Genomic DNA, 18,761 nt, shown 5'->3' with positions numbered 1-18,761 from the left:
TCACTGTGGGGTGTACTCACTTATGTTGCCAGCTATTTAGACATTAATGGCTGTGTGTTGAGTTATTTTCAGAAGACAGTAAATCTACACTGCTATACAAGCTGTACACTGACTACTCTAAGTTATATCCAAGTTTCATGTCTATAGTGTTGTCCCATGAAAAGATATAATGAAATATTTGCAGAAATGTGAGGGGTGTACTCACTTTTGTGATACACTGTACAACGTTATGGCTGCATACTACAGAATTGTATCTGTAAACTGTACAAGGTAAAGAATCATTAAATGTAAACAATAGTGTCCACGAATAATTGTGTTTGCTGGTGGCGTTGATTCCACTGTGACCCACCAGTCTATTAACTAGTCTGTGGTTTGAAATGTTACGTCCAAGAAGCTGTCTACATATTTTGCCATTTAGTGGTCTAAATTATGTGCATACCAGTGGCACTGTAATTAATGCACATATTATTTAAGGCACATTAAAACAAAGCAGAATATTTTTGTACCACAATTACACCAAATAAACCAGGCTGTAGAATTAAATTCATACACTGATTTTATTGTATATTTTATTCTTTATTTTTCTTCAGTCTGCTGCCATCAGGAAGGAGACTGCGGAGTCTACGGGCCAAAACCAGCCGACTGAGAGACAGCTCCATCCACCAGGCTGTCAGGATGCTCAACTCTCTTCCTGTTTTGCCACCCCCTCTCCCTTCTGCCCCCTGCATTCACTAACTTTGCATCCTGCACAAACATCTCAGGATCCTACCACCCTCACCCCCCATCAATACCGAACCCTACATCCCCAGGATCTGTTTAATGTCTGCGCACTCATCACTTTAACCTGTCAATAGCTCATCCAATTTGCACTGCTGTTATAATTGCACTGGTCATACCCAAAGACTTAATCTGCATTGTCACTTTACTGTCTTGGTTGTTAATAACGGGAGCTTTATTTTTCATATTTAAAACCTGTATTTTTCATATTTTAAGTTGTGTAAATATATTTGTGCGCTTTAGTGTGTTTATTCAATTTTTATATGTCCATATATTTTAGGTTTAATGTTTGTGTATTTAATGTTGTGTTGCACCATGGGTCTGAGAGTAATGTAATTTCAATCCTCTGTATGTCCTGTACATATTGCAGTACTGACAATAAGGCAAACTTTGACTTTTGACTTTTACTCAGCCACCTTATCTACCCAGACATAGCCACTTATGTAGATGCATGACCAGCCAGTAGCATCGCTGGGGATTTGAACCCTGGATCCCAGCAGTAATAGGATAGCATAATTTACCGCTTTGCTGGAAATTGTGGTTAATAATACTTACAACACAATGTACATTAGACTACCTTTATTTACAAGAGTTAAACAATTTATCAGTGTAAATTCCTCGACTGTGAATCATAATTTTTACATTGAGTTATAATATTAGAGAATAAAAAGACCATATACATGTATAAATAAAATAAAAGCATTTAACTGGTGTGGAACACCCAAAGGAACAGCTACACTGTTAGAAAAATACAAACATGAGAAATTAAGTTAAATGGTTAAAATATTCACACAAACAATTATCATTATTCATTTTGCACATCTTGGATATAAACAATTGTATATATACATAAACCACTGAGTCAGTTTCCAAAATCTGTTGACTCCATGTTCTCCCCACATTCATATTAACAAACACACATCCTGTGTAAGAGCGTTCTACCGCCAGCCCACATGAGCGTCCCTCACACTGCATTGTTGCAGTGACCCTTCAGCAGGACCTACATATACAGGATTTACAGACCGGTCCACGACCTCGTCCATCACGGCGTTATGATACGAGCAGCCATCTTGCAGGCCACAGCAGAGATGAGTGCAGCGCCTCGTCCGCTTCCCTCCTCTGACTGGATGAAGGTGATGTCACCGTTAGGAGTCAGCTCCCTGACGGTCTTGTGGAACAGGTCCTTGAAACTGGAAATGAGATAAAGAATTAGCCACACCAGTTTAGATGATTTCTTAATTTTAATTATAGTATATATTGTATTTATTGTGCTTGTTTCAGATGGATTTGTTTTGAATCTCATAAAACTTTGGTGTATTTATTTTATGTATGAAACAACTTGGATTCTCATTGGCTTTCACAGAATTCCAGTCTCACTAGACTTACACACAAGTACGTCTGGCTTTAGCAAAGTAAATCGAGTCTATTGTTTGATGTAAAACTAAATTGTTGCTCATTAATTATTTTGTTCTGCTAGTTTTAACTGGATTCTACTGAACTGTACACATTTTGCCCCGTGATGGACTGTCAACCTCTCTGGGATGTTTCCTGCCCAATTAACAGACCTACTGTCACCCTGACCAGGAGAAAGTGGTGGTTAAACAGACAATGAATGAATGAATGTACACTGAGTCCAATAAGCCCATATGTTTTCAAGGTCTTCATAGTCCCATGAGTACCTACTGTATGTTTAGTCATGGGCAGTTATCTGACTAGTAATCGAAATGTTACTGGTTCAAGCCCCACCATTGCCAGGTTGCCACTGTTGGGCAATTGATCAAGGCTTGGGCTTAACCCTTAATTGCTTGGACAATATATACTGTCACACTAATGTTTGTCGCTTTGGATAAGAGCGTCCGCTAAATGCCGAAAATGTAAATGTATATGATAGCTCAGTGGTTAAGGTACTGGACTAAAATCCCACAACCAAGTTAACCTTTACCCTCAGTTGCTTGTGCTGTAGCTGGGTACAATTGTAAGTCAATTTGAATAAAGGTGTTTGCTAAAAACTGTAAATGTATATTTAGAGGTCTGTTGTCCATCATCATATTTTTTTTGTACCCTATGCTCACAGGTCCCTGTGTTCTCAAGGCTCTATGCCTCCAGTGTCCTATGTTTCCAGTGTATTAATTCCTAATTGCTACTCAGTATGTTGCTCCAGTAATCAAACATACTGTTCGGTTCAGTTTTATGTGGTTTTGAACATGGTTGGTGTTTCCAGCCCTTCCTACCGTGGGTGGAGTTTGTAGACGGAGCCGTCCACTCCCACTGTAATCTTCCACTCGTCCAGGCAGCGGCGCTCTCTCATGAGATTGACTACACCAGCCAGTCCTGCCCCACACATGTGCGCGGCACGAGTGGACACGCTCTCACATGCCAGACGCACAATATCACAGTCCAGCTCAGAGGGCAGGACACCCAGCGAGCTCAGGATGTTGTAAATCTGCTTCCTGTCACCCGTGTCACTGCAGAGGAGAAATATCGTTTTGTTATTTATGCTAACATTACCTTTTTGGATAGTATCTGTAGTTAGGTGTTTTATGGGGCTTGGTTATGACCAACCTCTCAATCTGGGATACGAAGCGAGTCTCAAAGCTTCCACGTGTTTTTAGTGTTTCTGATGCTTCACCGTTAAAGAGCAGGTCTTCATTCACCAGCTTCATCAACACCAGCCGTACCAGTTCACCCATGTACTTCCCACTGATCAGTTTCTCATATCTAAGGAGAGATGGGAGCAAATTTCTGTTAGATGTACCATGAGGTTTTGAATAAATAAGAGCTTGTACTTCTGTATGAGTTGTGAAGCACCACATGCCCAGAGACAGAATGGAAGGACAGAATGAAGCTCAGAAAATAAGCATTGACTGATATACTATGCTTCCAATCCTATGTTCCCAGGGTCATGTGTTTTATTGCTTCATATTTTCAGGATCTTAAGGTTCCATTGTCCTTTGTTTAAATAGCCTTATATTTCTAAAGCTCTGTCTTCTTGGTGTATTATTCTTCTAGAACCTATATTTCTAATAGCTCATGTTCCCAGTGTCCTATGTTTCCAAATATTATTCTTCTAGAACCTATATTTCTAGTAGCTCATGTTCCCAGTGTCCTATGTTTCCAAACACTCACGTTCCAAGGGTCATGTTCTTCTGGGTCCTAGTCACCTAAAATTCCCAATGTTTTATATTTTAGTGTTATATGTAAAGCCTTAAGTCACAGCATGGAAAATCATTTGTGTTTATCGATTTATCATTTTTCATTCGTGTAGCATTCAAGTGCCTCACGTTTACTGGTTAATTTGCAATATGAGGTGGTCCTAGCAATCCTACAGCAATTCAGTTAGCAATCGCTTAGTCAAAATATCAAAGATGACGAAGTCTAGGAACTAAAAACACTACTTGGGTAAGTTTCGGAAACCCCCCAGATTCCTATGTTTCCAAGGTCTTGAATTCTCAATGTCCTATGGTTCTTATGCTCCTATATTTTTACAGTCCTTTATTCTGAGGGTTGTTACCTAAGCTGTTTGAGTTGTTTTCACACGATCCAGTGTTTACAAGGCCCAATGTTTCCTAGGTTCTCTGTTCCCTATTCCCAGTGATCCCCACACTCTGCCCTTACAGTGCCCTATATTCACTGTGATCTATGTTCTATGTGCCCTGTATTCCATGAAACCCATAGTCCCATACATACCCAATTATATTATCAAACATAACAGACTAATAGACAGCAGAGCCGATATAACGTAGAGCACCGGCTCACATTGTAAACCTGCCCAGGTTAAATGAAGCTGTAAAAAGTGACATTTCCTTACGCAGAGTTAAATTTGATCCCTTTTATCTTTGCATGGGTTAATAAGACAGGTGATTTAAAGTCTGCACTGTAAACAGCCATTAAGCCTGCCGCATTGCTAATGATCTGCCGCGGTAGTCATTAATCTTCTGGTCCATGGTGCTGCCCTGACATGGCCCCGGTGCATTCAGAAAAACAACACGATCACCTGGAGAACGGAGGAGAGTCTCAGTCTAACCCATTACACACACATACAGTAACTGTGGGAATTCTACACTCGTTACTCTTCATGAAAACAAGCTGATTTTCCTAACAGTATGGGTGCTGGCGTCAGAGCTGCGGTGTTTCCGGAAAATGGGGTGGTTTTTAGGGGCAGTATGTAGACAGGAAGGCAGGTGGGTGGTGATGTAGGTAACTGTGGCATGTATCGACGTCACTGAGGCTGTAAACTGATTAACTTGCTACTAATGTACAGCTATTTATTCTGCTCTGCGCAGTGTCTGCAATAACAAACTAATAATCTACACAGCATCAATAAAGTACATGTTCATCCAACCAAATCTATCTAGTCGTTTATCCATTGACCATCAATTATTCAAAATCCATATCCAAACATCCATCAATTTATCCATCTATTTATCTGCTTACCTACTTAACTACTATCTACTTTATCTATACATATATCTTTACATTCATCCATGCTTCAATTTACCTATCCATTCATCCACCCTAACCACCCACCCATTCATCCATCCACCCATCCATATATCCATCCACCCTAACCACCCACCCATTCATCCACCCATCCATATATCCATCCACCCTAACCACCCACCCATTCATCCATCCATTAATCGATCGATCCTTCCATCCATCTATCCATCCATCCACACAAACAACTCATCCATCCATCCACCCACCCAAACCACTCATCCATCCATCCGTCTATCCATCCATCCACCCTAACCAATCACCCATTCATCCATCCACCCATCCATCTATCTATTCATCCACCCAAACCACCCACCCATCCATTCATCCATTTATCCATCCATCCATCCATATATCCATGCATATATCCATTCATTCACTCAAACCATCCATCTATCCATCTGTCCGTCCGTCCATCCATCCATCCATCCACCCCAGCTTACATACACACATGACCCCAAACCCTACATCTAACTTTTGTCCAGTCATCCATTTACCTATCTGTCCATCCATCCATTTATATACAGTATATCTATGTCTATGTCCATCTATGTACCCACCACACCCATCTATTAATGCACCTGCATATTATACCTGCCTACAGAGTGAGTAAAAAAAACAACATACACCAATTTATCCATCCAGCTGCCCATTTACCCATCGGTTTGTCTGTCTGTCCACCCACCCATCCATTATCTATCCATCTTTTATCTTTTATAAGCACTTCTATTTATTTATCCACCTACCCATCTATCTATGTATGTTTCCGTCCATCCTTACTTTAATTTATTTATCTATCCATCTCTCACTGATGGTTAGGCAGATGTCTACAGGGTGAGTAAAGACCAGGAGGGGTATTTTTTGACTTGTTGAATTGTGTAAATCTTTATTTTGATTGGTTGGTGTTATATTTGTTGTTAGTTTTGTGACTTACAGCTGATGTCCTGGGTTCAGCGATGACTCGTCCACCACACGGTCGTATTCCAGACGAAAGTCTTCCAGCTCTCCGTTATCACCGAACGCCCCCCATTCAGTGTTTACACACATCCTGCCCTCCTCCCCCTCCACCAGTTCCACCATGTGCATCTCCTCCATGTAGCACACATTACAACCAGTACCTGGATTAGTGAGAGAGGCAGAAAGAACCACATTAAGGTCATGACAGCCTCATGACTCAACATTTCCTTCTTTAATTGAGGCAATATCACATTTATTTCCATTTTATGATCATCAGGTTTATGGGTGTGCAATAAAGGGTGTGTGTTTGCTTCTTACCCACTATCATGCCAACCTCACAGCTCCGGTCCTCATAGTAACAAGAGATCATTGTGGCAACGGTGTCATTCACCATCGCAACCACGTCCATCTCAAAGTCCTACACAAATGTTAAGTAAATCTATCATTCAAAATATCTATTATATATATCTATTATTATATTTGATGTATTGCAAGTACACACTATGGCCAAATGTATGTGGTCTAACTGATTTGCCAACATGAATATAAATCCTTATATATGAAATTTGCAGTTACAGCATTCGACTTTTGTGGGTTCATGGGTCATGAGGGTGCATGGTCTTACTCAAGCACCCAGTGGTGGCAATTTGGCAGTGATGAGGCTTAAACCAGCAACTTTCTGCTTGCTAGTCCACTGCCAAGCTGCCACTCTGTTAAAATACTTTATATGTGTGTAGTTCTATGCATATCAATATAATATACCACATTTAATTAATTTAATTAATTTGCTTGGTCACTCCGATGGGGCAGTGGTAAACTATGCTGGCCTACTACTGCTGAGATTAGACCACTAGATCTCTTTAAATGGTCAGGCATCTACACAGACATGATTGGCTATGCCAGGGGGTGGTGGGGGGCCAGAGCTGGACACGAACATCGTGCCGCCCCGTCCAGAGAATATGGTAGAAAATTGTCCAACAGAATGATGACAGTAAAATGACAATAAATCTAAACTATCTGTGATAAACTGAAGGTAACTGGTGCATACTGACCCCTCTTCTCTTGATAGCGTCTCTGAGCAGACCAACAATGTTGTTTCCTTCAGCACCAGACGCCTTGAAGCCTTTAGTCCAATTCAGCAGGATTCCCTAAAACAAAAATATATACAGAATCTTACAGAATTGTATGGAAATGTATGGAATTATTCAGTTAAAGTCAGGTGTATTGAGATTTTGATGACTTCTCTAACAGTTTCTATTTTGGGACTGAATAGCTGGAACACACACTCCCTTCTCCAAAAAACATTAATGAATTTGAGTTATTTGAAAAGTTAATTGTAGATTTTAAAAAATGACAATCTAGGGAAGGTGAAATGCATTTAAAAATTGTGGATCAGAGATCAGGGTCAGCCATTGTATGTAGGAGGGGTAAGGGCAGGGGCCTCAGGATTCAAACCCAAAGCTCTACCCACTAGGCAACCCAGGTCCCTTACAATTAACTGGTTTACAAATATACATGCAGCAATTATTATAATTATCTTTGTGGCATGGGTTCCTAATTTTTTTGTCAGTGAATTTAATTGATTAAAGCTGAAGCTAAAGAGTGGTAACTGACCTTATCTAAATCCTCATGGCGGACCGGAAACGAGAAGGTGAAGCCCAAAGGGAGCTTCTTATGTTTAATGTGATGTTTATCCAAAAAGTCAGATATGCACTCCGCAATGTAGTCAAAGAGCTGTGAACAAAAACAAACAGATATTCAGTGAGTTGAGCGCTGTGAAAAAAACCATCAGGACCAGAGAACTTGAACTGTACACTGAAAGTTTTTACCATTTCGGCAGTGCCAGTCATGGCATCCTCGGGAATGGAGTACATGTGGTGTTTGGTCTCCACCTTCCAACCTCTCTCCTCATCCTCACCTACCATCACCAACATCACACGGAAATTGGTGCCACCGAGGTCCAAAGCCAAGAAGTCTCCCACCTCTGGAAGTGATCACATTACCACGCTGATTTGAAAATAGCTTAATGGGATTATGACTGGTAAAATTCATTTTAGCTACCCATCTTGTTCTGATTTCTTTAGCCATAGTATTCACATTAGTGTTATTACTGAACCTCTAATATGATTAGAATAAATATCTCACATTAAGCTTTCCAACCTATTCATTTTCAACAATGTATAAATAAAGATATACTTAGAAAATACATCTTCTACATCACTGAAAACAATATTTGGCCAAAGGTAAGTGACAATTTGGCCAAAGGTAAGTGGACACCCCTCCAAATGATTAAGTTCAGGTCTTTTATTTACACTCATTACTGACAGGTGCATTAAAACTTCAGTATAAAATAAATGATCTGCAGTGGGTACTTGAGTGGCACAGTGGTAAATTGTGCCTGCTCACTACTGCTGGGATCAAGGGTTTGTATCCCCAGCAGTGTCATTACGAGGTCTGGTGTCTACATACAGACACAATAGAATCACTCATTGTGATGGTTTGGTTCTTGTCCTGCAATGTTACTGCATTGTGCTCCATGATTTTAAAGAAAACTGGCTCGTTTCAACCCTGACCAGGATAAAGCTATTTTAAAACATGGAAGTTAATGCAATAAAATGGAATTATTACTATCCAACTTTGCAGCAATATAGACTTTGTAGACTATGTAAACTTTTTCTTTATGACAGACCTGATTTTGGTGATTGTTGAATTACATCTGACCACCCAGACCAGTTTTCTGCACAGGTTTTTTTCTCCTGATCTTGGTAACAATACAACGTTTTATGTCGTTGGATAAAATGCAATGGGTGCTGTCAAACTGGTCCTATTTATATTGACACAAATTAGCCACCAGCTGAATTTAATCTAACCGATAACATGTAATTAGAAAGCCATGCAGCAAAGGTAAATAACATTGTAGAGCATTTTACAACATCACTCTAATGGCCAAAGTTTGCTCTATATACATTTTTAATTCAGCATATAATTAAAAACAAGAAACTTGAAACTTGTTTCTGGGAATAAGAAAGTGTTTCTATTATTTAGTCACAGAAAGGAAGAACAGTTGCAGAAATGATTGAAACATTAAGACTGGTTGGTATACAGTACATGTCCCTTTTGTTTTTGACTCTGTCGTGACATTTCTTTCCTAAGGCACTCAAGTGGTGGAACGGTCTGATTCGGAAGCCTTCCACTGTTAAAACCTGGGTTCAAATCTTAGCAGTGCTATCGGCCATCCATGTGTCTGCACAGACATGATTGCCATGTCTGAGGATGGAAGATAGACAAAGCCATGCGATGGATTGGCGACTCATGCAGAGTATTCCTGCTTTGTGAGCAGTGTTTCCCTGACCAAGATAAAGTGTTTAATAAACAGTATAGAATCAGACTCACCGGAACCTTCTGGAGTGGAGCAGACATACGTGGGCAGCATTTTAACACTGGCCTCGTTGTGGGTTTCAACCCGAAGCCCCCTGTGCATCTCTCTCTGCATCCGCCCCATCACCTCCTTCAGCTCTTCTTTACTCAGCTCGAACTCAGACAGGATTTGATCCACCTGCAGAGGAAAAACATTTACAGACATTTCCATAAGATCTATATAGATTCATAATGACCTGACGGACCACCATAACACTGGTCATCCTGATCTGTGCCTGTTCTTACCATGAGAACTTTCTCCAGCACGGTTTTGTACGAGTTGGGCACTCTGAGTCTCTGCATTTGGGCGACGGTGATGCACGGCATCTTTGCAAAAGCTTCTTGGTAAACGTCTGGGTTGTTTAACGAGCGTGAAAGCGTATCTGAGGGTCAGACAGATGCTCTGCTCTTTTTATGTCCCATGAAAGATGGGCGGTCCAGGCGCTTAGTGCACTGTGTAAACACAACCCACCCACCCACACAAGAACACACCACCTGATCCATCGCACCGGGCAGATGAAGCAGTGCTGGAAATGACCTCAAACTCTGATGCAATGTGAAGACTTTATTTCACTGGCAGTGATTTGTCTGATCTGTTTCTGCTCTACATGGCCAAAACTATGTAGACACCTCTTCTAGAAACTACTGCCCTAAGTAAATGATATGTGATGGAAAGTGCATATACAGTGCAGTCAATTAGTATTTGCCCCCTTTCTAAGTGTCTCAGTTGTTGCATGTTTGTTTCACTTAATGATTTCAGATGATTAAACAAAAACATTACAAAGATATTTTCCATCAGTAAAACTACTGTACAACACAAGTGGCAAGGTGTCATCTCACAGCAAGAAGGTCCTGGGTTTGATTCCCCTGCCAGGCACCCAAGGTCCTTTCTGTGTGGAGTTTACATGTTCACCCTGTGTCAGCTCTGGTTTCCTCCCACAGTCCAAAAACATGCAGTTAAGTTAATTGGAGACACTGGATTGCCATATAGGTGAATGGGTGTGTGTATGTGTAGTTGTGTGTGTCTGCCCTGCGATGGACTGGCGCCCCATCCTGGGTGTTATTGTGTGCCTTGCGCCCATTGAAAAGCTGGGATAGGCTCCAGCACCCCCCTCCACACACACACACACACACATATACACAAACACACACACACAACCCTAATCGGATAAGCGGTTAAGAGAATGAATGAATGAATGAATGTTCACCCTGTGTCCACGTGGGTCTCCTCTGGATGATCCAGTTCTCTCTCAAAGACCAAAGACATGCAGTGAGGCCAACCTGAGCTACTAAAAAAGGCCATGCGTGTGAATGTGTGAGTGTGTGTGTGTTTTACCCTGTGATAAACTGGCAACCTATCTGGGGTGTTTCTTGCTTATTGCCCAATGTCTCACTGCGACCTTGACCAGGATTGAGCAGTGGTAAAAGAGACAATGACTGAATAATAAGTAAAAAACACATTTAGTTAATCAGTTTTATTTATTTATGGAAGAAAAGTTATTCAGCACCCAGAGTATCCGTGTAAAAAGTAAATACACCCTTAATAACCTAATGACTGCAACCAAATGCTTTTACATATATATATATATATATATACACTGATCAGCCATAACATTATGACCACCTCCTTGTTTCTACACTCACTGTCCATTATATCAGCTCCACTTACCATACAGAAGCACTTTGTAGTTCTACAATTACTGACTGTAGTCCATCTGTTTCTCTAAATACTTTTTTAACCTGCTTTCACCCTGTTCTTCAATGGTCAGGACCCCCACAGGACCACCACAGAGCAGGTATTATTTGGGTGGTGGATCATTCTCAGCACTACAGTGATACTGACATGGTGAAAGAAAGAAAGAAAGAAAGAAAGAAAGAAAGAAAGAAAGAAAGAAAGAAAGAAAGAAAGAAAGAAAGAAAGAAAGAAAGAAAGAAAGAAAGAAAGAAAGAAAGAAAGAAAGAAAGAAAGAAAGAAAGAAAGAAAGAAAGAAAGAAAAATATGGCATCTTTAAGTGTCCAAACAGGTCAAACAGAGCTTTTTAGAGCTTATCAGAAGAGCTTATCAGATTTGGTTGGTGAGGGGGGCAGTGATAACATATAACGATCTGCTCTGAACTTTACATGCTAAAAATAGCAAGGTCATGGTCACTAACTGAGCTAAAATTAGTTCAACAAACTAACTGTGGGTTAAATCCACTCTAAATCAAACATGACCATAATGTCATGACCTGTATGCAATTCTGTTGGTAAATTAAATACTTAATTTCATATAAGTTACATCAGCATTGGGTCATTGTGCTAGTTGACATAAGCTAATTTTAGATCTGCACTCTTTCCCTGAGCATTCATGCTGTGCTAATAAATCCAACCAGACAAAGGTCTGTACTTCTTTCCAACACTGCATATTACAAATCTAAAGCTCTTTGTGATTTTTACAAGTAGCTTTCTGTTTTTTCTAATTGTAGATACTTTACAATCACTGATCAATGGAAGTAAATACATTCTCCTGCTATTTAAATTGAATACACTACATGGCCAAAAGTATGTGGACACACCTCCTAATAATTCAGTGTTTCAGCCATAAACCATTGCAAATAATATGTTCCAACTATATGGCAACAGATTAAGAAAGGCCCGTTCATCTTCAAACATGACTGTGTTCCTGAACACACAGCAAAGTCCAGTTTGGTGTGGGATTCCTGTAGTCTGCACAAAGTTCTACGACTGCAACCTCTTTAGACTGCCTGAGCAGAAATACACAGACACACTCCAAAATCTTGTTGAAAGGCTTTTAAGAAGATAAAGACTGTTTTGGAACAGGAGCAGCCCCACTGCTCATTCTGGTTTCAAATCTGATCCTGTATAACTATAGCCAGGTCATTTTGTTGTCTTTTCCTTACAAACCTTTTACGCTAACTTAAGTTATTTTGATAACACTTTATTTTATTATATTATTTATATATTTTATTTTATTCAGTTTTTCATTAAAGTACAATGCTATCACTTTCTTGATTGTTATTATTTTATGCAAATTGTGTAAAAGTGCAAAAGTGTAACCATAAGCTTGTGTATGATGACATGATAACAACCACACAAAATCTTTTGTCTTTGTCTTTTCAAATTCAGCCTAATGTAGAGTGTGTACGATGGTTCATGTTTGTTATTATAGGTGCACTTCAAACCCCTTTACCCCCTCAACCATTCCTAGAACTGTCAGTAATGCTGTCAAACTGTAAGTTCTTGCAAAACTCTGGCTGAGGATTCAGGTAATGAACAGTTTTATGTTTGAGAACATATTGATCTGTGTGTGCTAGTTTAGGGAAACTACAAAACTGTGCAATTCAGGAATTACTCATGAACAGGACCGGGAAAACTCTGCATTAAGTGGCTGCTGACCATCCAAGATTACTGACCCTCTGAATACTTAGCTAATACACTTTGCCCACTCAGAATAGGAATAAAAGCTTTATTTACCAAAGACAAGCCCACTGTCTGAATAAATTATGCTCTTTTAATTAAAAACTCCACTTCTACAGTTTCAGGTTGCATTTCTCGATGCATCATGCTGATCACTCAATTGGCTACCCACTGAGTTAATCAGGGCTATTAAAATTAGGAAAATATTTGATTCAGTGAGAATATTTAGGATTATGAGAGAGAAACTTATTTACCTTCTTCATGATGTGAAGATCCATCTTACATCTCCCACCAGTCATGGGTACAAACCTTTTCCAATTTAATTCAGATGACTTGTTTTCTTTCTCAGAATGACTCCTCATTAGTTGTGTTCTTCAGATTTAGATGTTTGAATCTCTGTTCTGTGATTTGGCTCTAACTGAATCTTGCTGATACATTTTTACTCTTGACACGTGGTTCAGCGCTTGCAGATGCATCTCTTACTTACATCTTCTCTAAAGCTTTATCTTGCTGCTTTATGTTGTTGGTGTTAAAATCCAGCATGTGTGTAATAGCCAGTATCCAGAGGGGTGGGATTTTTAACCTCTGATTCCTTATAATGTACTGTCTTTTCTGATCTAACCCATATATCTAAAACCATATAATACTACTACTACTAATAATAATAATAATAATAAAAGGAATTATTTAAAGTAATCCTCGATGTAAACCTACTAGAACTGCTGCGCTCTTTGCTCAGTATCACTAAAACTTTTTCAGTCACAAGGTTTCACTTACAAATTCTCCTGACGGAAACTAAGGCAACCCCAAAGTACCCTTTTCTACGAATTTCAATGAAGGCGTCATAGACCAGGCCACTCAAGTGTTTCCTTGCCAACTCTGTTGGCCCGGGTGCGTCTTGAAGTTGGGTACTTAGCCTGGCCTGGGCTAAAGTGATGGCTGGATTTGCTAAATGGGGCAAGATTGCCAAAAAAACAGTAAAGGAGTGAATGAGAGCTCAACAAAAGGCTTTTGGTTTTAGTTCTGAATGAATGTGGCAAAAAACAGTGGACTGACCTTTAAATCTTTGAATGGGGCATCAGTGGTGTGTGTTCCTGCCTCCTTTTTTTTACAATTTTATTAAACAATAGCTTGGCATTTTTCTTGTCAGAAGACGCTGATGATACTAAATGCATAACAAGTTGATGAAGAAACAAGGTCAGATTCACCTGACCAACCAAGGCAAGACGATGAGGTGGGAACTGTTTTTTTTTTTTTAACTAAATGCTTCATTAAAATCTGCCAGGAATGTCAGGCTTGCTAGTAAATTAGTGCTGACATTATGCATTATGTTTTAGGACCACTGATTGCATCCAGGCCTTTTTGTCCAACATCATTGCCTGACCTAACAAATGTTTGTGCAATGTTGGTGCAAATTCCACAAACACATTCCAAATGGAATTAATGCCTTTAGTTCTGCAATGGAATGTCCAATAAGCTCACGGTCCATGGTCAGATGTCCACATACTTACATAAAGATGAAAGGATGTGGACGATTTCTGATTCGTCCAGACTGAGGATGAAGACGGTGTGAAATGCCTTAACCTAATGCTGACCAAAATTGACACCACATTTAATAATCCTATACACACTATGATACTCAAACTAAATATTAGACAATGCTTTTGTCCTTCTTATGTCATTTAAATGAGATTTTCTCGCTCTGTCTGGCCTCAGGAATTTGGCTACTTAGGCTCTTATCAGTGCTCCTGGTTTAGGACCCTCTCTGTGTCCTTTTAGGGGACTGATAGAGGTGTGGTGTTCTTTTTATAAAGAACTATGTGATAAGGTGAGCCACATAAAGCCCTAATCATTGCTTCCACTGACCCGGTCACAGTCCCCCTCACTCAGTACGGGTAAAAGCAGTCAGCAGCATGGTGAGTATCCTGAATTTTTACTTTGTTTTGTGACCTTTTTAATGATAATATCAAAGATTTGGTCCAAATCTGAGAAATGAGGCAATTAATTTATTTTATTCACTGATTTACCAAGTGTGGTGGTGTCAATGAATCCATCGCAGGTATTAACAGAGTTTATTAATTGAAAAACAAACAAAAATGTTGAAATTTGAGCTGAAGCATCATCAATAAGTAAGAAATACGTAACAAATATGTATAAAAAATTATGTAACCAGCATCAACTGATAAAACTTGAATTAACTGGATGTGAGAGCTCAGGTGGCGTAGCAATCTATTATGCTAGCCGACCACCACAGATTCGAACCTGGCTACCCAGCTAAAAAATTAAATTAATCGACTGCTTCCACCAATCTAATCCTTATTCTTTTAGCATATTGGCATTATAATTTTGCATAATTTTACATGTTAATACTAGACTATAAGCACTGGAAACCAAATTGATTTTGATAGATTTTTACGAGGATTTGCATAAACTAGGGAGGACCAAAATATTAATAAGATATAAGATATGTAGTGATATGAAGATCTGAAATACTTTTACTATTAATGTTATCTACAGATTATTCAGTTCGTCATTTTCCATAAACCACTTTGTTCTGTTAAGGTTGCCAGATCTTATATCTAATTAGTTTAGTATTACTCTACCTATTTAGTTTACTTCTTAGTTTAGTATTTTTTTTTTACTAATGCAGCAAATAACTATAACAAAAGTGCACTAATAATGGTACAATTACACACCATGTAGCACATCAGATAATGTTTAAGGAACATGTGTGTATTGTACAATAAATAAAGTCTGCCTGTCAACTAGACATGTAAAATATTCAATGTTCTTCAATCATGTATTACCTTTGGCCAAAAGAAGTCTTACCATGTGCATATTTGTTATTAAGTGTACACTATGACAGTTCTGCTCAGATGTTACAATAAATAAAACTCTAAAAAATCTTTAAAAATTATTATTCTCTGTCTCATTTACCAGGCAAGTAAGAAAGCAGCTTCGAAAAGGAAGAACGCCCAGCGTGCCTCCTCCAACGTCTTCTCCATGTTTGAGCAATCACAGATTCAGGAGTTCAAAGAGGTGACAGTAAATATCAGTCAAGTAGACAAATCTTGTAATTACTCAGTACAAATCATATAAATCAGATACAAATCTGTTGATTTGCAGGCGTTTGGCTGCATCGATCAGGACAGAGATGGCGTGATTAAGAAATCTGACCTGAAAGAAACTTATGCACAGTTAGGTATGAGTACAGTTGATCTCTCTCTTTCTCTCCCACTACAATTCCTATGCTGTTTGCACTGCCCCTTGCTGGCCAAGGAGAGCTGCAGACTAGCACCTGCTGTTCCTGAACTGGTGAAGTCGCTAGTGTTTTCTTTACACCAGTCAGCAGTGAATTATCACAGAATGTACTATTGTGTACACATTATTACTATAGTGTCACATTATTCTCTGTGTTTCTCGACGACTTTTGTTGAGGTCTTGACTAGGCAGCAACTTCATGACATAATGGCTCAGAGATACATTATTTAAAAATAATCATCAAATATTCATATTTATCAAATATTGTGTTCCAGTAACTAATAAACTGCCTGCTTAACTTAATATCTTACTTTCTTTTTCTTCCTCCATTATCTGTTAAAGGGAAACTGAACGTGAGTGATGAGGAACTAGAGGCCATGCTGGCTGAGGGAAAAGGCCCCATCAACTTCACTGTCTTTCTTGCCCTTTTTGGAGAAAAACTCAATGGTATGAAAACTAAATCTGTCATTTAGCACTTGAAAACAAAAGGCGCTTTCAAGTGGCGTAAATGTCCAAGCTATTATGCAATTGTGTTGGTGCTGTTAGGATGGGAGGCACGGCATTACTGTCTCTCTTGTTGATTAAAGCAACACTAGCCAATCGTGGGCATCCATGAGCTCATGTATACAGTATAGCACAGTAAACTTTATGTTTCTCCGGGAACATTCAGCTTTATTATATTTTACAATAGCTAGCTAGCTAGATAGATTAGATAGATAGATAGATAGATAGATAGATAGATAGATAGATAGATAGATAGATAGATAGATAGATAGATAGATAGATAGATAGATAGATAGATAGATAGATAGATAGATAGATAGATAGATAGATAGATAGATAGAAAGCTGCAGATCACACAGATGTGGTGGCTTTAAGTGACCTTAAAATTAAAGATACTGTATTAGCCCTCACAGTCCGTGGTTTGTAACTGTCATCTAATAGTAAAAAAACAACTAGTGTGTGTTCACATACTGACCATCATATAGTGTATAGTAATTCATTACATTAATGCAGTATTGCATTATTTCTCCTCTCAGGAACTGACCCAGAAGAGACTATCCTAAATGCGTTTAAACTGTTCGACCCCGATAGCACCGGCTTTGTCAAGAAGGATGAGTGAGTGTGCTTGGACTTATTTTATTTGCAAGTGTCAATTATGAAATATCTTGAGTTTTTAAACGTGTTGTGTTCCTTAATTCAGGTTCAAAAGGCTTCTGATGAACCAGGCGGATAAGTTCACAGCCGACGAGGTTTGTGTTTGACTAAAAATGTCTGGCACTAAATGCAGTTATACTAAAAGCAGTAATCAGCCATCATATATACATTTATTTCTTGGAGGGCAAGAATGAGATAGTTTGGGTGTGTGCAGAGAGGGATGAGAGTTCTTTAGGGAAAAGGGTGGAAGGCTGAGAAGGTGTTCCTCCTGCTCATGTTATTGATGGACCACAAGAGCCCTTTACTCCACCCCTATTCTTACTAATTACAAATGAAAATATGGTAGACTCCCTTACTAAAACTTATGGTTTTATTGAAAGGTCTGATCTGCTGCTGTAGTTTACCCTATAACCACTAGAGCCAAAATTCTATAGTCATATAGTCATAATCATATTTGTTTTTTCTGTTTTTCAGGTGGAGCAGGCATTTGCTTTGGCTCCAATCGACGTTGCTGGAAACATTGACTACAAATCTCTTTGTTACATAATCACACATGGAGATGAAAAAGAGGAGTCATAAAAAAAGAAAAACAGATGTCTATTCTTATTATGTAATAAATGAATTATGAAAATAAATTGTGAAGCAGTTCATGGGCCTGGCTTTTAATTTACACAATCACACACTCGCTCATGTTTAGCAGTTTGTCAACAGGGGAATGTTACTATTGCTGGTATGTTTAGTGTGCTTTGCATCAATGACACTGTGTCCACTAGTGTACTATATAGTATGTATAAATAGTGCACTATTAACTGTGTAGTTACACACTATGTTCCATGTAGAATGGATTCCAAAACACTCAGGAAATCACTTGTGAGGTAAATAATGTCCTCTTGTTGTGACCATGGATTTTTTAAGCAGTCATGGCTACAAAAAACCATTAGATGTTGTGTGTTGTGTGTAACGAGTATGGACAACACATTACATGCAGTAAACAATAAATCTCAGACTTATTTGGAGGCATAAAATGTTCACTTGATGTAGCAATCGAAAGGAATTTCTGTACAGAATGTAATAGTGAATAATGGTGCTGTTTGCCTTTGCTGATAGCATTCGAGGCAAAATATTGGCAACTATTCATGAAAATACAAAGCTAGGACTTGCTGCCAACAAGAAACTCGACGAGAGAACTTAATAAAATCGCAAGACTATTTTTAAAATATTTATTTGTATTTATTGATTAGGATTTTAAAGTCATGTTTTAAAACTTTGGTTACATT

General features: G+C 38.9%; 2 protein-coding genes across 3 annotated transcripts; one reads left to right on the top strand and one right to left on the bottom strand.

Annotated features, from left to right (window-relative positions):
* Positions 1 to 1,341: 1,341 nt before the first annotated feature.
* Positions 1,342 to 13,722, bottom strand: gck (glucokinase (hexokinase 4)). 2 transcript variants are annotated; one of them, XM_062999403.1, is made up of 10 exons: positions 13,320 to 13,722; positions 9,625 to 9,787; positions 8,061 to 8,215; positions 7,846 to 7,965; positions 7,284 to 7,379; positions 6,550 to 6,649; positions 6,209 to 6,392; positions 3,340 to 3,495; positions 3,009 to 3,242; positions 1,342 to 1,967 (listed from the first exon to the last, which is right to left on the bottom strand). In XM_062999403.1, the coding sequence occupies exons 1-10, from the start codon at positions 13,425 to 13,427 to the stop codon at positions 1,820 to 1,822; spliced, it is 1,464 nt and encodes a 487-aa protein (XP_062855473.1). In that variant the 5' UTR covers positions 13,428 to 13,722; the 3' UTR covers positions 1,342 to 1,819. The 2 variants fall into 2 exon arrangements, with proteins under 2 accessions (XP_062855473.1, XP_062855474.1); XM_062999404.1 differs by lacking the exon at positions 13,320 to 13,722 and adding an exon at positions 9,895 to 9,993.
* A 2,295-nt stretch (positions 13,723 to 16,017) lies between these two features.
* Positions 16,018 to 18,063, top strand: myl7 (myosin, light chain 7, regulatory). Its single transcript, XM_062999406.1, has 6 exons — positions 16,018 to 16,104; positions 16,192 to 16,267; positions 16,669 to 16,773; positions 17,367 to 17,445; positions 17,531 to 17,579; positions 17,959 to 18,063. The coding sequence occupies exons 1-6, from the start codon at positions 16,069 to 16,071 to the stop codon at positions 18,061 to 18,063; spliced, it is 450 nt and encodes a 149-aa protein (XP_062855476.1). The 5' UTR covers positions 16,018 to 16,068.
* Positions 18,064 to 18,761: the final 698 nt, after the last annotated feature.

The sequence above is a fragment of the Trichomycterus rosablanca genome, chromosome 7 (assembly GCF_030014385.1).
Source record: "Trichomycterus rosablanca isolate fTriRos1 chromosome 7, fTriRos1.hap1, whole genome shotgun sequence".
Classification (NCBI taxonomy): Eukaryota; Metazoa; Chordata; class Actinopteri; order Siluriformes; family Trichomycteridae; genus Trichomycterus; species Trichomycterus rosablanca.
Note: the sequence above shows the minus strand (reverse complement) of the source record. Positions and strands in the feature narration are given on the sequence as shown.